Raw genomic sequence first — 24,265 nt, 5'->3', positions numbered from 1 at the left:
TGCCATTGATTCACGTTTCAGACCAACCTTTTTTTTTCACACAAATATTCCAAAATCCCAATAGGACAAAAATACATTCTTTGTAGCTTAGAATATATCATTATAATAGACACAAAAGAGATATCACAAAGGAATATGTGTACATATGTTATTACAGTGTTGCCAGGTGAGAGGAAGAGAATTATCGTATTTGAGTGTCAAAATTATCGTACCGATGAAAAAATTATCGTACGTCTATCAAAAAGGCACTACTCACAAAATTTCTGGCAAAATAAGCTTACATGTCCAATGTATAATCAAACAAAAACGCAATTTTCGTCTAAATTGCGCAAAAAACAGTTTTATATTTGTGTATTGTTGTGATACACCCAAACGAAATTTCGATATTTTTGATGTAAACCAAGGAGCCGAACACCCAAAAGGTGCTAATTGTAGCCTATTTCGTAAGGAAAGTGTCATACTTTGCTTCAAAAACTAGACTTTTTTGGGGGCACTGTCTAAGGGCTGAAATTATCGTACTTTTGCGTACGATAATGCTTTTTGGAACGTACGACGTACCGGAGCCCAAATTATTTTGCGTGTACGACAATTATCGTACGCCTGGCAACACTGTGTTATTATGATATACAAATAAACATATAAAATGCAATAGAGTTCGACTCTGCTTATCGACCGAATCGATTCCGATCGTGTCAAATCGTTGCAGCTGCGTCCAATTGTAAAGGTATGTATGTATGTAATATGAATCATCACCAATAGAATCGGGTCTCTATTGTTTCCCATAAAGTTTTAAGCCATAATGTATTGTTTGTCCGCATTTTCGATAGCCATAATTTGGTTTTTCTCAGAAACGCGTAACTTTTCAGGATTGCCTTAAAACAAACCTAACCTAACCTAATCTATTTATAGGATAACCTAAGGAAATTCCTGAAAAGTTAACGGTTTCAGAGTTATGACTAATGATAATATGACTATAATTTCATTATGACTTTCAATAATTATGTCAAACAAAGGGATCCGATAGAATCAATCTCAAAAGCCCATATAGGGCTTTGCAGATTTAATCGAGAATCGAAAAATCGTTTCTAATTTGCATTATCTCAACCCTATAATTGCTTTTTGACATGTGTCAGCTTACCCTTCGAAACTACGCATTGCTAGCAGTTTACACGGTGGGGTATGCTCAGTGTAGCAACCCATCTGTCACCGAATGAGCCGTGGTTAGCTGCGCCGCCGCGACCAACTGACTAGCATTTTAACTGAAATTTTCTCACATCTTAGTGTCCTCGCCGCTTCTCACCTAAATGGTTTTTGCTGATTATGTGAACATTTTACGGCATTAATAAACAACCTATGTTATATAAAATGTAGTTATTAACTAATAGTTCACCCCGAACTGTGAACTCGCAATTCATTAATAACATGCAATTAATAATTGGCCAAGAGCATGTCAGGCCATGCTCAGTGTAGGGTTCCATAGTTATCATTATGTTAGAATAGGCTAAACGAGGGTTCTTATAAAGTATCATGTACATTACAATCAAAGTATTTTGGACCCATGGTTCAAAAGTTAGTCACACATTTATTTTCTTTCGGACCGAAAATATTCACTATACCAAAAAATGGTTCCTGAAGACCCTTATTCATTTTCAAAGACCTATCCAACGATACTCCACACTATTGGGTGAAAGCGAAAGAAAAATTCAAAAATATCCATTGCGTATATGAGGTACCCTAAACAATTTTTTTTTGCAAAAATTGCAGTTTTCAACCACTAATGATCACGGAGCAAAGCCACAGATGGACGGACAGACGGACATGGCGAAACTATAAGGGTTCCTAGTTGACTACAGAACCCTAACAAAGCTACTAAGTCTTCCTCAGATATAAATTCATCCTGATCATAACAAAAATAAAAAAGAAATTCAAGATGGTAAACGCCTTTCGAATCGTTGACATAAATTTCCAGTCAATTTATATATAACTCGGTACCGTCTCCATACCAGCGACCCTGGAGCCAGTTGGTTTATCAGCGGCAGATGGGAAAAGGCCCGACGGCTGCTCGCTCGTACCTTGGTTCTTGGGGCGGCCCCTGGCGTGGGATGAAACATGCGTTGATACGCTGGCCCCATCTTATGTCCGGCACTCTGCCAGGAAGCCGAGGACGGCAGCAGAATTGCCAAGTGTCGCAAATATGCATTTTTAAAAAGTAATTATGTATTTGTGGCACTTGCGATTGAAACTTTCGGTCCTTGGTCGTCCGACACCAAAAAACTAGTAAAAGAAATTTCTACTAAACTAGTCTGGGTGTCTGGCGACCTACGAGCTGGCGCTTTTTTCGCACAAAAACTTAGCCTCACTGTGCAGAGAGGGAACGCGGCCAGTGTCCTGGGAACAATGCCTCAGGCTAATTTAGGCTTAGTTTTTTGATAATATAGCTAGTAATTGTGTATGTTAAATTAAATACGTTCTTAAGAAGGGTTTCAAATTAAATATGAAGAAAATACTAATGTACCTGCTAATAAAATTAAATTTCCAGTGCAAACCTGAAGTCCATCAATATTGTGAATATATTACATTAAAAGATGTTTCGCACTTCAGATCTTGATTTCTAAGTCACTCAAACCAGTGATATATCTACGACACGTACTTTATTGCAACCGAATTGATCAGTATAATAAGACACCTCTGTGAATCTCTTTCGGGTCATCTAACTCCATGACCCCGTAAATCGTTCCTGCTTATGTTAGAACTGAGAAAAAATATACCTACACTTTTACTTAATTTCACTTAAATCAGAGCAGATTATCCCAAGTAAGGTCGACTTTAGGGCGTCCGCTAGCTGGTGCGGGTGCACGAAACGGGCTCACCCACGCGGGTGCCATTGTAGGTAAAAACCGTCGCTTGCGTCCCGGCCAGTTAGCGTAGCTCATAGTACTATTTTCCGTTAGAATACAGAATACAGACTTTATTGGTAAATATAACCATAGTACATTTTACACGTCTTAAATCTAAAACTATTGAGTACTTAACTATGTCCTTATCATTAGATAAAACGTTAAAGCATAAGTCGTTCCCACCCGCTGCCCGCGAACGAGTGAGTACGACCGAGGCCTTTGTGTGTGTGTGTGTTTTTTTATATTAGGACGGCTTCAAATCATACAACATGATTTGATGATAAGCATGCTTTTAACAGCTACCACAATTTTAACAAAAATATACCACGTGTATTTTTGATATAACCACAAAATTAAACGAGATGTAGGTTTTATATATGATTCTGAAGGAAATCTTTAATTTAATCTTAACCACAACCGCACAATTTTTTTTTTTATCGAGCAGCAATGTATTTCGGACATCGTGATCACTTGTAACAGTTGTGACGTCGCGTCATTAATGCGACGTTTTGAGTTAGCACAAAGTAGTGATACATTGCTGGCTGTATTATTTTATATGAAAAAATAAAAGTCTTCAATTTTTTATAAAACCTATGAAAGTGTGTACATTAAAGGCTTAACTAACTACCCTTTGATTATATATTATGGTCGTATCAAAAATACACGCTGTATGCCATGTACAAAAAAAAGCGGCCAAGTGCGAGTCGGACTCGCGCATGAAGGGTTCCGTACCATTTATGACGTATTAAAAAAATCTACTTACTAGATCTCGTTCAACATTTTACCACTTTGGACACACATTTTACCACTTTAGAAGTGTCTCTCGCGCAAACTATTCAGTTTAGAAAAAAAATATATTAGTAACCTAAATATCATTTTTGAAGACCTATCCATAGATACCCCACACGTATGGGTTTGATGAAAAAATTTTTTTTTTTTAATTTTATGACGTATTAAAAAAAACTTCTTACTAGATCTCGTTCAAACCAATTTTCGGTGGAATTTTGCATGATAATGTATGTCATATATTTTTTTTAGATTTTTCATTCTGTTATTTTAGAAGTTACGGGGGGGTGACACAATTTTTTTCACTTTGGAAGTGTCTCTCGCGCAAACTATTCAGTTTAGAAAAAAATTATATTAGAAACCTAAATATTATTTTTGAAGATCTATCCATAGATACCTCTCACGTATGGGTTTGATGAAAATTTTTTTTTTAAATTTTATGACGTATTGAAAAAAACTACTTACTAGATCTCGTTCAAACCAATTTTCGGTGGAAGTTTGCATGGCAATGTATATCATATATTTTTTGTAGATTTTTCATTCTGTTATTTTAGAAGTTACGGGGGGGGGGGGACACATTTTACCACTTTGGAAGTGTCTCTCGCGCAAACTATTCAGTTTAGAAAAAAATTATATTAGAAACCTCAATATCATTTTTAAAGACCTATCCATGGATACCCCACACGTATAGGTTTGATGAAAAAAGATTTTTTGAGTTTCAGTTCTAAGTATGGAGAACCCCCAAAATTTATTCTTTTTTTTTCTGTTTTTGTGTAAAAATCTTAATGCGGTTTATAGAATACATCTACTTACCAAGTTTGAACAGTATAGCTCTTATAGTTTCGGAAAACAGTGGCTGTGACATAATCGGACAGACAGACGGACATGACGAATCTATAAGGGTTCCGTTTTTTGCCATTTGGCTACGGAACCCTAAAAACAAACATACGATTAAAGGTTTCGAAATAGAGAAAAAGTAAAAGCTGTCAGTTAAAAGCTGACAGTTTGAGAAAATTCAATAAATTAATGTCGCTACTGCGTGAGTTTACTCGCAATAAAAGTGAATTTATCGCGTTCTGCTTTAAAAAGCCTTTAAATGGCTTAGTCGTTTATCGAATAGTCTCAACAATTTGCTTTCCCTTTGAATTATTTACCCTTGCATTTTGCTTAACTCTAGGAAGGGGTTTCCCTTTCAGATTTACAGCTACAACTAAAAGGTATCCCTAACTCAAAAAATCATACCTGTGCTGTCAACGTGCAAGACACCGAGTCCTTCACTTTAGAGTACAGTCAGCAACTCAGCATCAATAGTAGGTAGCGGATGAAGCAACACGCCAAAAGTATCTACCACTCTTTGTTAATTTTCCAAATAAAGATAAATTTATAAAATCCGCATCAGAAGTAGCGGATCAGACTACGCGTCAGAAGTATCTACCCTTCTCTAATAACTTAACAAAAAGAGATATGCCTCCTGTTATCGATCGATAGGAGCGGCACATACTTTTGGCGCGTTGTTTCATCCGCTACTTTTCATTCTGACTGTACATTCGCCTTCAAAAGTATTTATATCATGTCTCTTTTTGTTAAACTACCCATTGGAGAATAGCACAACGTACTTTTGGCACATAGCGCTGATCAGCTACTTTAGGTAAATTGTTAATATCTAACAAAAACATTCTCGTTCCAGGCTCCACCAAACATTCCTCGGTGCTGGTGGACAACGAGGAAATCATCTTCGTAAATGAGGTGGGTGTATTTTTGACAGTTTTTTTTTTAAATTTTGAGAAAAATAACTATGACTTAAGAAACACCTTCGAAATAGAATTCGAAGGATACATAAGGCACCTGATATAAGTAAACAGATTAGAAGAAATAATTAATTAGAATAAATTGGAATATGACGCCCGTACCAGGAAAGTGACGATCTTAGCAGGAAAATGACGCAATCATTGCTAATATTTTAGTTTGGAGAAAAAAATCATCAGTTATATAAGAAATTTAAAATAGAAGTTGAATGAATCACGTCGTTTAAATCACGTCAAAAATTTGAATAAGGACGAATTTGAAAAAAAATAACAAAAAAAAGGCACCATGGCAACGGAACAATATGCCTGAATTATAAACTTGTGTATATTTATTGTTTAAACAAACAAATAAATAACATCGCCTGCAGATCTATTTACGCTGATCGCAATAGACAAGCCGCATTAAAATTTTGTCTCTGCGGAGACCGCAGCGCAGGCCTGAGGCGCCCGCGAGGGGCGCACATAGTCGCCTTGACGTCTGACGTTGTCATTACAATGAAAATATTTATATTTTGCAATGCAATTTTTCTTGAAAATAATTTGTATAATTCATTTTAGAGTACGTGCAGTGACAGTGTTTTTATATATATTCCTAGTCCAGAGTCTATTACGCTATCCTCAGACAAAGCTGTGCAAACATAGTCAACGTTAAATATTTGGTGTGATCGTGGGTGATAGTTTGTTTTAGTATAAGTCTCTCTTTTAAGGTATTTTATTTAGTTATACATGTAATTGTAATACGTTTTTCTGTTGACCTACTGTTACCCGTTATCCGCAATGGACTGTTGTGTATGCAATAGAAGTTTCACAACAGCAAAAGGCCTCCATATACACCAATCTCGCATCCATCACGCCCGCATATGCCCAGTTTCCTCCATTTCGAGTCCCCGGGACAACAATTTGTCAACGCCACCATCATACTCTGCCATTCCACTTGAAACTCTTCTCGGGCAGCTTAAAGCATCAACTCCGTTAGTTAAACGCATACCGCGTGGTGCTAGGTCCGTAGTGGCTGAAGCTCTGACCACAGCTGTAGACAATTGTGTACGTAACAACAACTTAGATTCATGGCAAAACTTACTAACGTTTTCATTTAAAATTCTACACGTGTCCGATGGTGGTGATGACACTATTTCCCTAACAAGAAAAATTAAAAATAATATTTTAGAGCCCAGTTTGCCTACAGCGATAAGGTCATCTCGATCTCAAGGCAAAAAATATAATTTATTTAGAAAGGTGGAAGAGAAGTTACACGACGGGGATCTTAAAGGAGCCTCGCGACTTCTTTTCTCCAGTGACACTCTCGCGCCCGATACACCGGAGACCGCGGCTGCGTTGCAAGCAAAACATCCCCCTGGCCCTACCACCCCCGCTTTTGTAGACCCTCCATCAGACGCTTCAGCCTGTCTGCGCGCGACAGAGGAAGTCGTAATATCAGCCCTCGCATCCTTCCCAAGAGGATCGGCGTCGGGCTTGGACGGCATCTCTCCTCAGCATCTTGTTGACCTCACCAGTCATGGTACAGGTGTGGCTGGCGAGCATCTCACCACGAGCATCACAAAACTGGTCAACCTTATGCTGATGGGAGATGTTTGCCAAGACGTGACGCCGGTCATATATGGGGCCAATCTTATTGCCCTTACGAAAAAGGATGCGGGGGTACGCCCTATCGCTGTTGGCTCGACCCTTAGACGTTTGGCTGCAAAAGTCTGTGTTCGGCTAACGCGTTCTAAATTGCAAACACTTTTTGAACCCGTCCAGGTCGGTTTTGGTACCCGCGGAGGCTGCGAGGCAGCAATTCATGCTGTGCGAACCTTTGTTCACAGTGACATGTGCGAGGTGCTTTTAAAATTGGATGTTAAGAACGCATTCAATTCTGTGAATAGGGACACCCTGCTGAACGAAATAAAAATTCATGTCCCAGAAATCTACAATTTTCTTCTCCAGTGTTACCATTCTCCCTCAAAATTAATTCACAAAAACAATCAGATTCTTTCGGCCGTAGGTTGTCAGCAGGGTGATCCTCTTGGGCCAGCGATATTTAGTTTGGCTATTAATTCGATAATACATAATCTAAATTCAAAATTAAACATATGGTATCTTGATGATGGGACAATAGGCGGAGATTCACAAACTGTCTTGGCGGATCTAATCAAAATTAAAAATCAGTTTAAAGATATTGGACTAGAACTAAATTTTAATAAATCCGAGTTGTACATTTCAGAGAAGATGGACCCGCTCGCCGTGTCACAAACCATTCAAAACTTCAACAATATTGCATTGAACATCAAAATCGCTTCTAAAGACAGCCTGCACATATTAGGATCGCCTATCTTTGACGAGGCCATCCCACCTCTCCTCAATAAGTCAATTTCAAAATTCACGACTCATTCGGACCGCCTAGTCAAAATTAATAGTCACTGTGCCCTATTCATTTTAAAATTCTGCTTGCTAGTTCCAAAATTTACATATCTACTGCGCTGCTGTCCCATTTGGAAATTCCCGAATTTGACCAGCACAATAGACTCCATCCTAAAGTCACAAATTGAATCCGTTCTTAACGTTAATTTTAGCGAGCAGGCCTGGACTCAAGCTTGTCTACCAGTAAGGTTCGGCGGCTTGGGAACCCGTAATATTTCTGGTGTCGCTTTGCCGGCTTTCCTGTCCTCCATCCACAGCACGTCTGATCTCGCAGGTAAAATCCTTAAAGCCCCAACGGCTACAAACTGCGAGATTGCGTGCTTGGATGGGGCCACGAATGCTTGGCTAGCTGGACGAAGTCCAAATTTTCCTCCCAGACCTAAAAAACAACGGGCTTGGGACACGATAATCTCCGTTTCCACCCAAAATTCCCTTATAGCCACATCTTCAGGTAAGGACCTCGCGAGACTCTTGGCAGCATCAAAACCGGAATCAGGTCACTGGCTTCACGCCTATCCCTCGCCCAACGCGGGTACTTTAATCGACCCTAGTACTCTGCGCATAGCTGTCGGTCTCCGTCTCGGAATCCCTATCTGCGCAGACCACAACTGTGCTTCTTGTGGGGCCCCAGTGGACCGGTTTGGTCATCACGGCCTTTCCTGCTCCTCGGGGGCCGGCCGCCTGTCTCGTCACTCCGCTCTCAACGACATCCTTAGAAGGGCTCTCATCAGCGCCGGTGTCCCCGCAGCTCTGGAGCCCCAGATCGTGCGGGACGATGGCAAGCGCCCAGACGGGATGTCGTTGATCCCTTGGAAGATGGGCCGTGCGCTGGTGTGGGACGCTACCTGCGCCGACACGTTGGCGGCGTCCTACATTTCAGCGACCAGCAGACATGCCGGGGCAGCGGCAGACACCCGAGAGCGACACAAGGCCAACAAATATAGCTGTCTCGGCGCCAACTACGAGTTCGTAGCCTTTGGAGTCGAGACACTCGGGCCGTGGGGCAAAAGTGCGCGTGGGCTCCACAAGGAGCTCGGGAAACGATTAAGGGAGGCAACAGGAGACCCTCGTGCAGGCAGCTTTCTCGCGCAAAGACTCGCTATTGCGATACAGCGCGGGAATGCTGCCTGTGTGATGGGCACTCTGCCAAGAGGCCAAGGGTTGGAGTGTACATTTTAGTTATTTTACTTTTTGAGTTAGGTTTAGTTATATTAGTTTATTTTATAAGTAGTTATAATTCTTGTAACTTACATTTAATTTGTATATACATTATTTATTAATAAATTTATCATTACAGTTGAATGATATAAAAATTATCAATGAGAGTTTGAAAAAAATTTTGTTTGAACCATAAAAATATTTATTTTTGCTATGTTTGTCATGTTTTACGACTGCGGTTAAATCATATACATACATATTCTACGTGTTATTTACAAGGGCGTAGCCAGCCAGTGAACTAGGGGGGGGGGGCGAGATGATATTGCCGAAGTTCTAGGGGGGTGGGTTTGCAGACGCTGCAGAGGGTATACATTGTATGTAAAATTTGAGCTCTAAGGGAGGGCAACCGGCCCTCTCCTACCTGTACCTGCCTACGCCTACGAAACTAAGGATAGTAGGTATTATATTGTAAAAAAAATAATCTGTAATAAAGTCATTCTATGTGCTAAAATCAATCCGGGATTAACGTTTTACGAGGACAAAAATATACTTCGCGAATTGCATACCTCATAAGCAGCTTAAAACTTAATAGATCTATTTCCATTTATTTTTACTAAACACAACTGATGTACTTATTCATAAAGTCTCAAAAGTGGCGTTAATATCATTGGCTAATTAAATATTAACAGGTATTTGAGAGACAAGTATTCAGCCGTGTGACAAAAAGATAATGACCAACCAGCGTTGAAATAAAGTATTATTTGAACTAGATAATGCATAATATTATATAAACTTGAATATCTTTCTAATCTTGCATACAACTTTAATGTAAGTCATATATATATAAGAAGTAATGCTGCTTGTTTTGGAGAAAACCGCGAGTGTGGCACGTCTCACGGACTTACTGCACGCAGTAACTGACTTTGAATATTTTTTTCTAGCATATGATAATAATTACAATGTTTATTTTACCATGCCTTGTTGTGTTTTAATGTGCTTTACGAATAAAAAATAGTGTGAAGTATTTACTTATATGCTAGGTACCGGTTTAGTAATAACACGCATATCACACCTAAAAATCACACTTTGAAAATACACCCAGGTAGCGCAGTCTGTTGCTTCATCCTAAGTATAAGTCCGGGTTGCTGCGTATTTATATTTTCATGACACTTGCTCGAAAAAGATCTTATTTCATGCAGGTGTACTTAAGGACAAAGGCCTATTTTGTTCCCGCGAGAGTTATGGATTGTGAAAAAAATACCTACAACTCCCTAGGGAGTTATAGCTTTTTTTTAAATATGACACTTATTCATACAAACCAAGGAGCATAAATGAGTTTTACTTTAAAAATACTGACGTTTATAATATATATTTTTGTTAATGTTTAAAAAAAAAAAAATTGATTATTTTAACAGCTGTTTAAAATATCTTTACATAATTTTCAATCGTGGCTGAATGCCGAATAGATCTCTGCCTTCGATGCCTAACCTGTCAAGAAATTACAAAATGGCGGACGAATGTTTGAAATGTCATCGTATTTAAGAATTATTTCGCTTATAATTTAGTGCTTTCTTCGCAAGTGTGATGAAAAACATTGTGTGTAACTCCGGGGGAAAGCATATTGCAAACTCGGACTTTAATTCTTAATTAATATAATTACCACCCTCGCTTCCAAAATTACACTTATCCCCCTCGTTGCACAATGTACTATTGTTGGAGGGTGCTGCTACTGGTAATGCCGTGTGATTAGCTTGCCGGAGTCCCGAGGGACGCGACGCCTGTGCCCGCGGCCTACTTCCTTGAGCGGAGGTCAAGGTTGTTTATAACTCCCGTGTTTCTTACAGCGTTAACTAATCTGTTTCACCTCATCTATTTAACTAGATGACTTACATGACAAATCTTATAAACTAAGTCTTATTTTGTGTGTATGAATCAGATTCAGAAATTAATTTTCTGTTATTTTAATATAATACCTTTTCACGAAATTTCAAGTACCTATCTTAAAATAAAAGTTTTACACCATACAACGTTCAACCCTGTTTTAACCTCCTTAGGGGTTGAATTTCTCAAAATCACTTCTTATCTCTTGTAAACTTTATAGTTTTTATAGTTTTGACTCTGCGTTTATAAATCATTCAGTCACTCAGGACACACGCATTTATATACATACATATATTATAGTTTACACATTATTTGCGCTAGTATACAGAATCCCCTGAATATTTACGAGCTGCCGGATTGCACTGTTTCATGGATAGCTTGCCTAAACCTATAAACGTGACAATGTTATTATCACAACAACGTTCTGGAATAAGGTAGATACCTGCCAGAAAACAGAAACTTTTGAAGTGTCTAGGGAAAAGCAGTGACAGGCCATTTTACTCGTACTACATTAATTTAGCTCTCGCTTGACATACACACAGTCTGTAGGTACTACACAGTACTATATATGGGTGAAATAGTGGCGCGTCATGACGCTATCTGTAGAATAGATAATTTGATTTAAATGCTGATTATGAATTCGGTATTACCATCGTCTGCGTGATTGACTTGATATAAGTATGTATATGCCAAATTGCAGCTTTCTAGTAGGTATACATACAGACAATAGTTGACTCTGGAACCTTAAAAAGGTAAGCTAACATGAAACATGAAAGGCTCAACGCGATATTTATAAGCCATTTTTCTAAGCTTTAGTCACAAACCAAAAATTGTAACTATGGTCAACGTCAAATGCTCGAGCGCATGAGAACTAGTTTTTGCTTCAGAGATGTGTAAGCCAAGAAATAAGAAAGAACCAAAAAATATGACAACCGGTCTGGCCTAGCGGGTACGATACGGGTACCCTGCCTATATATGAAGCCGATGGTCCTGGGTTCGAATCCCAGTAAGGGCATTTATTTCTGTGATGAGCACATATATTTGTTCCCAAGTCATGGATTTTTTCTATGTATTTAAGTATTTGTATATTATTAAGGTACCCACGAGGAAACAGAGATTTCTGAGGGCAAAAAAAGAAAAATAATAAAATGACTTTAGGTCAATTTCACAAAAAAAAAATTGTTGTTTTTTTTTTAGATTTTTTGTATGTATTTGTACATAAAATGTAAACGCTATTTGTAAAACTGTAACTCAGAATGAATTCGAACTCTTTTTTGTAAAACCTATTTTTTACAAAGTGTTACGATAGTATTTCTTCCTTGTGAGATATGTTTACAGACTGATTTGCGAATAAATCTGATGCATATATTAGAACGTTGCACGCTGGTTTAGGGGGTATTTAGATATTTACGTTTTACTCGAGAATAAGTAACCTTATTTCACCGTGTCACATATAGTAGCGATTCGTAGCTCAGATGGAATACATCGCTTTGCAATGGTGAGGGATATTCGTATTGCTGATTGATCAAGCGAGCGCGAAGCGCCTGTTAAAATATTTTTTTTTTAGTTTAAAAATAATTTTAGTCGATTAAGCCGTTTAGTCGAAATAACCAAAGTTAGCTGAAAAATGGCCTGTCGTATTTTTTTTCACGGTGAAACTATAAATTTTAGGAAAAAAGTCAAATCTTGCGATTGTTGTACATAAAATAAAAATTCATATATATTTTTCCATAATTTTTTGTTGACCCATTTAGAAGAAATAGCCTCTAGAAAGTAACAGATTTTCGTCAAAAACGGCGCGTAGCGCCTTAAGTAATGACATCAGTGTACATACATTCGAATTGGCCTATTAGGAAAATTGTTTCCGTCTGTTATACTCTACGGGTCATATTTGGGTATGTCGATAATTATGTTTTTTGTCAATTTCGTTTTTCTAAATTCTTCTAAACAGCGGAGCTACACATTTTTCAGTTTTAAGCTATGCTCGCGAGGTCTACAGCTCACAGAGCTACTAGTATAACACACTATAACATTTTCACTATTTGGTTTAAAAATTGTCAGGAAACGTCAAAAAAATTAACTACCTATTCAGAGTTGACTTTGAACTGAGCCTCTAGTGTAAGTTATTCGATAGCAGTGAATGGAAATAAAACATGGAAGCATTCTGAACGCTCAATTATAGCTCAACGTAAACTACCCTAAGGTGGGCGGGGGTTACAAACTACTCGATTGGCAACTTCAGTTCGACCAATATGACAGTCAGTGATAGATGGCTAAATCGGTTTATAAAAACAACGTTTTTTTATAATTAAAAATGTCTTCATGTTGTCGTGACGTGATGCAAAAGTTATCCTGAACATTCCAAGGACTACAGGATCACTTTTCACGTGTAAGTAAACAGATAACTTCAGTAAAATTTGGAATAAATATGACGACATTTTTTCAATATTACCGTGCTAATTTAAAACGTAACTGCATACGACTTTCATAACAACATACGTCTTTTTAGATTATGAGGATAATAGGGATGATGTTATGCCAAATGAAGTAGATTATTTTATTAACTTATGTTTGATTTAGATATTTTCTATATTATAATAAATTCCTTATTGATTATTATGTATTTTCCTTTTATCTTTCATGGGATGGAGCTATAAAAAACTACCTAGTTATTTATTATTTAAGGTATAAACCGATTCCCACAAGATGCTGTTCGCAGCGAACTATGGAAAAAAGCTGTCCAATTAGAGAGACATGAAATTGATTGGATGCCTGGCAAGAGATCTAGAATATGTTTTATTGATTTTAAAGATAAAGATTTCAAATTTGTAAAAAAAAGGCTTCACACAGCTTAATAAAACAGCTGTTCGTTTAATGGTTTGCTACGGCCGCTCTGTGACAACCAACCTGTGAGATAACCATACCCGGTCTCCTATATGTAGTATATGTAGATATTTTTTCTGTCACTCCTTCAATGAATTTGTTTAAGGCGCTCTTATAGACAGATTTTAGGTTTTTGAGGGGGTGAAGCAGACGAAGTGGTAAAGCAAGCAGGCGGGCGCCCCGCGCGCCGCGCTCGCAGCAAGCCTACGTCCTTATTCTGACGCCATCCGTATTCTGGTTTGTTAGTTCTGGGATCTTTACCGGAAATTTATATTGATTATGATTTAAACTTAATGAAATTAAAAATTAGATAATTATATATAATACTAGAGTATACCGCGGCAAATTGAGAATCTAGTAAAATGATACCAAATCGTTTTGTGTCGAAATAATATTACTTACTAATTCAGACAAAAGTTACTATATATGATTTAAAGCAGACAGTTGTCTGCTTTAAATCATATAGATACCTATTCAAAACTTAGTTGACCTTAAAAATGCAATAGAAGTCAATTTCGGGCAAGTAGTGAAAAAAGGAAGAATACTAGCAAAGCTAAGTAATTTGTGGAAGTGAACGTAAAAAGGTAGCATGTTTTTGCTGGTATTGAGATAACTGAAAACATAAGCATAAGGTATGCACAATCATATGTAGCTCCAAAAAGTAGATAAATTATGCTATCTTCTCAAAAAAGAACCATGACTCTAACTGTAACGACTATTTCTATATTATTTTTTGAATTGACGACAATGAAGACGATTATAAATTTTAAATGCAAAAGTCGAGAAAACTGCTATTATTATTTATTATTTAAAGTTTATAATGGCAAAAATGCACTTATACTACTACTACTACTACTTCGAAGTTATATAGTAATGAGTATAATTGACTGACTTTAATTAATGTCTAATAAAGAATCAGTCTGTTGTCTGTCTACTCTGTCTGTAATCAAATATTACAAGTATATTTGACCCACTGAGGTTTCAGATGAAGTTGAAAATCTGCATACATATGTAAGTAGGGTGACAATGAAATATTATGGTACCATCGAGCTGATCTGATGCATGAGAGAGGAGGTGGCCATAGGAACTCTGTGTCAAAATATCGCAACCAAATTGCGTTTGAGGTTGTTAGAATTGTCTCAATGAGTATTATTTTCCTTTAGAAAGAAGTACAGTTAAGACCTGTTCCGTAAAGTTAATTAACATACAAAACTTTCCGATGAACAAAATTATTTTATCGTCAACTATGTTATTTATCCCTTCAAGTGGTGGCACACCACTCACGGGTCGATGCGATAGCCAGAAAGCTGTCGGCCAACAGAGGGTGGTTAGTGAGGTGTTGCCATATTTAGTGGCAAAATTAAAGGCTTTGAAGTATATTTACGCTCTTCTAGCGCCCAAAAGTAGCTAGCAAGTTAGACAAGGAAAACATACATACACACGCTTGTTAACGCTTGGTTGCTAAGGACCGTTCATCCGGGATCGAACGCCTAGGTCGAGTTCTGTCTTGATTTTTAAAGAGGTTATTTTGTAAATACACGATATCCTCGAGGAAACGGAAAGATTTTAACAGTATATTCCGGATCGTATTTAGAGGCAAAAATGTCATATAAACTTTTTTATTCGCCTAGTTTCAGAGTTAATACCAATTAAAAAAAATATTTTTCGTTGTGTTTTAGTGCATAACGCCTTTTTGATGGCTATGTCGCCAGTCGCCACTTTGGGACCTAGTCTAGACTACCTTCTTGACAGATATCAAAGTCACAAGGTACCATTTGAATAGACTAATTTTTACGAAAAAAAATGTACCAATTTATATTAATCCATAAATTTTCCAAGAACATGAACTTAATATGTTTAAAGACATACAAAAAGTAAAAAAGAAAAAATTTTTTTTTTTGCGGAATTGACTTAAACTTGTACATGAAATTATTCTTATGACCTCAGAAATACGTGGTAAAAAAAAATCCGTTTCCTCACGGACACTTTTTATGACTTAACCTTTGAATTTTAAGCCCTACGTAGAAAATTAATTAACAATTACCTCCAATCATAACTTTGTTTTGTGGTGGTAGTCATTTTTAATAAGGAAACTGGAAAACTGTCACTGTTGCTAGGTTTGATTAGTTAGGTGCATGTGGCGAAATGCATAAACATTACAATAATTTAACAACAACAAGGACAACTTCAACAGAAGGACATGATGTCACGATCCTTAGCATTGAGGGACCAAGAAGAAGAAGACAATAATTTAATTGTTCTATTCGAATAGCGTATTTAGTGCTTATTCTAACGATATATGCTTCAATATATACTTTTATGCATAGATTAGCTTAAATAGTTGAATTTGTAATATTCTCTAAATCCGCGCTGAACACCCGACGGGGCCCGCCACGTGACTATTTTTTACGTTTTGGCTTCTGCCACTTGAAGGGATATACTATAGGCCTTGACTAGTGATTCATTTCAAAATAAACTATTTTAATATATACATATTACACATAAGCACCCTAATGCAAAAATGAAGAAAATATATTTTGCGAAACTTTCGATCGATTTTTCCACTTATATTTTGTATTGGCAGGAAAAATAGTAAAAGCATATCACAAAAACATAACAAGGTCCAAGGTTTTAAAGAAGAAGGTAACATTGGCCGAGACCTGAAATTGACGGCAGAGTGTCATCGAAATTTTTACTTGAAAAAAGAAATAAAATGTCACCAGTTTTCATTTCATACAAAACAGAAATAGCATGGTATAAAAGTATTATACCAAACTTTTACAAAGGACTTTATGTTTAACATTATCAAAAATGGAATTTAGTGACATTTTTGAATTTACAGAATAATTAACCAGTGAAATAAAAATATTGGCGAGAGGTACAAATATATACGAACTTCCGAACCGAGTACTTGCAAAATTTTGAATGGAATTTGAAGGGTAAATATCACTCCTGCTCACCTTACAAAATAAAATAGTTGATAAATGTTGTAAATAAAGTCTTAAGTGTATACCATATGAAAGTTAATAAACCAGAAATACCAAACAAATTCAACACTTATAACATAAACTATTACAGCCATTTGAGCACTTCCACAAAAACGTGAAATGGTACCTTTCACTAAGCACTATTTAAATCCCACATATTTAAATCCAGTATATCTCCTGCATCCTGTATGTGTTAAAAATGAAGCTGTTCCATTATAATGACTTATATAAATTAAACAAGCGGATTAATTTTATTTGTTTACGTTTAAAAATAGGTATTCAATTTGATTATTACTGTAATAGCCATTTAAAATATTATTTTACCTAAATTGATAATTAAAAGTAGGTACCCCTCACGAAATAAGTACTACTGAATTTTATACTTAGCAATGTTTTATTAAAATGTACATATATTTTACCTTCCTCGTATTAAAAATGAAAAGTAGAGTGTTTAACTCGGGTGCAAGGCACCATTTCATCATTTGGTTAATCGTGGCTGTATGCCGGACAGGTGCGTGTGTAAAACTTGTCAAAAAAGATAATATGACGGATGGATGTCTGAAATGTCACCGTATTTAAGAATCAATTAGCTTAAAAATTAATTTTTTCTTCGTAAGAGTGATGAAAACATTGTGTGTATTACATATTTGTGTATTTATAGTGTGATTATCCATTTTATGTAACTTCCGCTAAACTAGCACAGGTCCGACGCTGACAGTGGTCACGGGCGTACTGGCGTACTGACGGTATTGCCGCGCGGGGTAAAGTTTAGTAGACAAAATGTTGAATTCATAATTATGAATGAAAAATTTAACGCATCGATAAACTGACAAGCAAAATGTTAGAGTTACTTAAAAGCTATTGAATGAAGTAAATTTCATATTGATATTATTCATAGTACTTCTAAAATATCGAAATAAATACAGTTTTAAGCATATTTTCAAAGCAAAAATCTATCGAGAAAAAGATGAGCCATCGTGTTTCTGACAAGCATACGGCTAGTTCAAAGACTGAAGTTATACATACTAGAAAATAATCGATGAAATCCTTGTACAAGCCTGTAAATATCGATTTAAAAATAGCGCATTTTACTATACACCGCGCCTTAACAAATACACATATTATCTAAAAATGTCGATTATTTGAATCCACCCTCTACTGTCATATATATATCCCTGTATGGCTAAGACTTTTTGTCGAAACTTGCATTTAAACAACGCACGCAGAGGTCACTATTTCCAAAAAAAAACTTCCGATGGAACTGAAAGTGGAGATGAGCCCTTATTGTTACTCAGTCTTTTCAAATATTTTTGACCCGATTTGTGTACCCATGTAAATTTTCCTGGCTGTGCCTGAAGTTCCTGAACGTGACTACGCTCTGACATACAGATTAATAATAAAATTTGTCTAGCCATAAAAAATACTTACTATAGCGGAATATGTTAACACAACAATGAATATTTACTTACGTTGGGTTAGTCTCTCATTTCATAACAAGATTTTTTTATACGTGGATTATTTGACTGGTTCTTCAAACTATTATGGCATAAACCTATCACTGTCCACGTCATATTATAATCAAAATATGAACCGCGAACTCTCAGCTGCCAGTACGTACAGCAAGAAGGTTATTAGCGGATTAATGTCGCTGATTGGTAAGTTATTGACATTATATGCATTTTATCTATGGAGGGTAGAGGTAAGGAGAACAATCTCTTATGTGAGAATTGTTGCTAACGTGTTCAACTGGCAGCTGTAAATAATAGTTCGAAATCTCTCCGGTGGCGCTAGGGTAGCACAAGGACATGACATGAACTTGGACGTTATTGACGGAGTGAAGTGCGCTGTTAGTCATTTGATTTTTTTATCAAAGTCAAAAATTTGTTCGCGGTGTATCGTGGCGCCACCTATTTAGGGTTTTTTGATAGACACGTTTCATACACGTAGATTGTTCTCCATACCTCTACCCTCCATAATTTCATCTATACTTATCCGTGTACATTACTGTAATAGAGATTACTATTATTTCGTTTATCAGTTTTGATTACAGGCTCTGTTAACGTATCGTCTTATTTAAATGTCCGGCGTATTTGTGTATGTGTGCTAATTGTCCTGAGAATTTGAATGGTAATGTTCTCAAATGCGGATTCCATGTTTTATTTCCGTTCACTGTTCGATAGCGAAACGTGACGTACGCGTTTGCGTCATTTTGTATGGGATTTTGAGTTTCTAAAACATCCAGCTTGGCGCGCTGTTTCTAAATCCCATACAAAACGAGAGTACGTCACTTTTCGCTATTGAATAAATGTATACTAGAGGTACTGCTTTAGATTGATAACGACTGAATGGATTATTCCAATATACATACCAACTATACCAAATTACTCTAAATATCCTCTCGATAATGACTAAACTAATTAACCAGACATATCAAAAAATGAAAATGGAACATCTATTGGAATATTTGGAATAATATTATAATTTTTTGTTAACGTTTTCCTGGAAACGTTTAAAATATGTTCAAATTAAATTTGTTGTAAGAACCCAAAAGGATTTTTGATTAGTAAATGATTTTACTCTAATTATTCTTATTGGAAATCCTTGGGGGACAAATTTTACCTAAGATAGGTTAAAAAATAAAATCAAAGCACAAAGAACAATTTAAAAAAAAAGTAATGGTGCGCCCGCTCGATACACTAAACAGACTACGTAAAGTATCATTTTTCGAGTAGGTACATTAAACATATTTTTGTATCCATGTGCAGCGGTTCGAGTGGACCGTGAGTGGATCGGTGGGCGCGGGCGAGGTGCTGACGCTGCAGCTGCTGGCGCGCGCGCGATGGGGTGCGCCGCGCCTGCTCGGCGTGTACCGCCTGGGCCTGCAGATCCTCGTCGCTGACGGCCAACTCTCCATTACGGACACGCTGGTTGACGAGCGCAACAAGCCCGTGCCGGTAAATATTCTCTCCTCACACTCTACCGTAACCGATTATTCAACACATCTGTCTCAATCAATGTGCTACCTCAAATCAAATCTGTAAATAAAGGTCATTAAGTATTAATATAAACACCATTCCACTTTTTACCTACTTATTGGTTGTTCGATCACTTTGTCATACGATATTTAGGTACAAGGTCCGAGTAAAGGATGACTCCGCTAGACCGGGCCGGGCCTGGACTGTGGCGTCCGATACGTCATTTCTATGACGGCTTATCGGTGATCACGTGGTGCTTTCCATATAAAACGAAGCGCAGGAAGCTCCGGCCCGCCCCGGCCTGGTCTAGCGTGAGTCATCCTTAATACCTTAACGACACGATACAATTTGCGAGAGCTTATATACACTCGCGAGTAAAGAAACGGAATCAGTTCACATATTTAGCTTCTCCGCTCAATATTTTTTTAACTGTTATGTCATCCGGCAGAAAAATGCATCAAATCAAAGCTGAACAAAAATCACATCATTCCATTGGTTTAAGGTTTCACAACTGAAAAAATAACCTGTTTTTTTTATATTTTAAGAATAGATTCAACGCTTGGAAAAAATACAGTGTAGATTTAGATTATGTTAAATAAACATAAATAAAATATCTTTATTTCGTAGAACTGATTTCATAGTTGTTAGTAGCAAGTAAAAACTCGACCAAGAGCATGTCGGGCCATGCTCAGTGTAGGGTTCCGTAGTTATCATTCTGTCAAAATAGGCTAAACGCGGGCTAATACTTACTAATAAAGTATAATTTACATCACAAGCATAAGGTAGTAACCTTCGCAGCGCTTTGTACGTCTTTTTATTAAGAAGAGAAAACTTTTTGCAATAACTCAAAAACGGCTGGGTTGGGCCAATCATGTTCGCTATAATTTTCATTGAAAGTATTTATTAATTCTTTGTATAATGAGTTTTTTTTGTTCATATTTATTCCATGAATCAAAAGCTAAAAGGGGACACATTTTTTTTCATTCAGGCTATTATTTTCGAAAATATTCATTTTATCAAAAAATGTTTCTTAGAGAGCCTTATTCGTTTTGTAAGATTTATCCAAGTATCCAACGTTACTCCACACTATTGGGTTAATGCGAAAAAATTGTATGGGAGATAACATAAAAAAATAGTCTTGTATTTTTTATTTTACCATTCAGTCGCCATGCATGATTTAGGTATCCATGAAAAATTCCAGCTTTCTAGCACTAACGATCACGGAGCAAAGCCGCAGCAGATGGACAGACGGGCAGACATGGCGAAACTACAAGGGTTTCTAGTTGACTACGGAACCCCAAAAATAAATTAATTACGTACGATTAAAACTAGGTTAGTGTTATAGGGATATAATAATTTAGATTGTTTAACTTTTAATTTTCAATAAGGGCTAATTGCTACTCCTTTATTTTCCCAATCCATTGGATGAGAACTGAACTGTCATATTTGTCATGACATGCAGAATACTGTTAGGACTGCTGCTAACTCGACCTACTAGGGATACAATTTTCTTGCACATGATTGCCGGAAAACCTAGTCCAAGCTTCGCAAAACATGCCAGATGAACTACATGTAGTAGGTAAGCCCAAAAGCTTTAGAGGTTCATTATAATTACATAATCTCCAGTTTGTTCTGGGACCAAGTGTTTAACAAACTTGGCTAATTATTTGACGTGGCACCGACTTCAAACGTATCAGTTGCTAGCGCATATAAAACGGGATGATATTTTATGTTATAATTTTTTAAGTTGGTTTTATGTTCTTTTTTAAGATATCTTTTATTTTCATTAGCTTTGATTTGATGCTGTTTTCAAGATTGCATGAAAATAGGAAAAAATATTGAGACAGAGGAGCCAAACATGAATAATGATTCCGTTTCTTTGCTCACGAGTAGAACAATATTTTCTTTAAATTTTACTGATTCAATCAAAAATTAAATAAAAAAAAACAGAAAGCATTTATTTCGTTAAATAGTATACAACATAACACATTCATGGTTGGGACTTTCTAGTAAGTATGTATAATACCTGTGACAGGAAGCCCCGCTCTTCTACATTTGTCTAGTACATTAAAATTTTGTACACGGTTAACGACAATAAAGTCTAACATTGTGCAAACGGCAATCACCTTAATATTTGTAGTTACATATCCATGCAACCACTTTGGCAAGTTATTATTCGTATTAGGTACCTCACCCATGGGAGTAAATGTGCACGATTTTTAAAGAATTAAAATACTTTAACCTTGAGTGGTGTTTTGCGTGAAAGCTGTCCGAGCGTGCTGCGCGGTAATTAACAGGGAATTAGATTACTCGTACCCATACCACTTTCAGCGCTTGCTATACCTACCTGCCTACTTATTTACTGCTACTCAGATTTATTAAAAAAAGTAGGAACTTAAGTCTTAATTATCTTCAAGTCCATTCACGCTATTGTAACCCTTAAAAACTAGAATTGTAAATACAATTACTAACAATTATTTACAAGGTATACAATTACTGTTACATAAATACAGTCAGATGTCTATATTAGTAATAAATAAGCCAAAGCCGTATTTAATAATGATGTATATATTTAGTTTATTTATATCGGAAGGCATACGAGTGTTATCAGCAATTCGCCACTATCACGAATTATAAATGCGACAGCTTCTGGCCTGACTCGTATTTTGGTTATAAAGTCAGACCAAGATAAGTTGACAGCTATCTTGACAGCCCAGGCAGTGCAAGTGTTATTTTAAACGTCAAACTTCTATGGAATTATTACGTTTACTTAACACTTGCACAGGCTGGGCTATCAAAATCGCTGCTAACTTAGCTTGGCTTGACTCTAGTAAAATCAAACACTCTGTGCACGCGAATACGTAGTTTGCTCTCGGTCACACCTACCCTCCGTAGGAAAGTGTGACAGAGAGAGCATTACGTATTCGCGTGCAGCGAGTGTTTGATTAAAAATAAAAGATAGGCAGGTAGGTATTTTGCCTTTAAATATAAAAATGTTAGTAGCCTATCGGTACCCAATGGGTGCGGCTTATAAATCTGTGGTTGAGGATTAGACCCCTGGCTCTTACCAATTAGTTTGGAACTTACTTATATGCACAAAATATCATTTAAAACCGGACATATCCCAAAAAGGCTTGATCTCCTCTCTAGCTTTCGTAATAACGAGTGCTTGTCGAGACGAGATTTTATTTTATTACACACTACTTAGAGTTTTTATTTTATTTTAACGTCAAATATCCGAGCATATTGGATTTTACCTAATATGAATTCATTTTATATTAAGTCTCTTTTTATCTTATTTTTTACCCGAATGCAGTAGGTAGGAGAGTTATAAGTACAATATAGGCAAGGGTCATAAGTGAGTCAATAGGAAATTTACTTAAGAGGCTGTCAATACCTTAAGCGCGCACACTGTCTATTTGTATCGGAGTAAATGAGATAGCACTGTCGCATGTTACTGGGCCTGGGCAAAGGAACAATAAGAAAAATATTTAAATAAAAAAAAGTAGATTATTAGTGTAATATTTTACTCAATAGCGGTTTAGATATAAATGTTTTGAAATTGTGATTTTAATTGCAGACCCATAAGTCAAAACAATAAAGACATAGAACCGTTTAATTGTGATTTTAAGACCAATCTTTGCAATTATTTTCTACTCGTATCGAGCCGATTTCGTTCAATCATGTATCGAGTACAACCACGGTCTTTGAAATATAATTAATATGAACATATATTTTTCTTACTTGACTAAAACAAATAGTCTTTCTTAAAAAACTGTTTAAGTAACATCAATTTCAAGGACATTGGATGTTGACAGCCTTTTAACTCGTACGATTGGCATTCGGGATGGTGGTAGCGAGTAAATTAACTCGCACTTGGTGTTAAGGTATATTATAAAGGCATTAGTCTACTGGACAAGTTTTAAATGGTGAAAAATAGAGATACTACTCCTAAAAATACGTTTGTTAAGAATGATGTATAGAAAAATGCATTTGAATCGTTTATAAGTACACAAAAAAAATTCAAAACTTGTAGATTAAAACAGGCGACAAAAAAAGACATTTCCTTTTTAGCCAATATCTCAAAAAGTATTAATATTTCAGAAATTTGAATAGAAGATTATTAAACAAAAGAAAATTCCAATTAAAACTTCTTTACTTGCAGAACTTTTTATTTAACGCTGAACATATTTAGGTCTCCACGCGTCGTAAAATGCAAGTACGCCACATCAAATATTTAGTTTGCCTACTCCAAGTAAATTTACTCATTTTTAGGGTTCCGTAGCCAAATGGCAAAAAACGGAACCCTTATGGATTCGTGATGCCAGTCTGTTTGTCCGTTTATGTCACAGCCACTTTTTTCCGAAACTATAAGAACTATACTGTTCAAACTTGGTATATAGATATATTCTATGAACTGCTTTAAGATTTTCACACAAAAATAGAAAAAAAAAAACAATAAATTTTGGGTG

At 36.5% G+C, this 24,265-nt stretch overlaps 1 protein-coding gene across 2 annotated transcripts in view; it reads left to right on the top strand.

The window, feature by feature from the left end:
• The window catches only part of LOC133526788 (otoferlin-like), a 111,034-nt gene that overhangs the window by 21,315 nt on the left and 65,454 nt on the right, over window positions 1-24,265 (top strand). For both annotated transcript variants that reach the window (XM_061863550.1, XM_061863561.1), the window contains exons 2-3: window positions 5,371-5,429; window positions 19,584-19,772. In XM_061863550.1, coding sequence (XP_061719534.1) covers window positions 5,371-5,429; window positions 19,584-19,772 — 248 coding nt within the window. The remainder of the gene's footprint in view (window positions 1-5,370; window positions 5,430-19,583; window positions 19,773-24,265) is intronic.

The sequence above is a fragment of the Cydia pomonella genome, chromosome 1, assembly GCF_033807575.1.
Source record: "Cydia pomonella isolate Wapato2018A chromosome 1, ilCydPomo1, whole genome shotgun sequence".
Taxonomy (NCBI): domain Eukaryota; kingdom Metazoa; phylum Arthropoda; class Insecta; order Lepidoptera; family Tortricidae; genus Cydia; species Cydia pomonella.
This window is presented reverse-complemented; position numbering and strand designations above follow the sequence as displayed.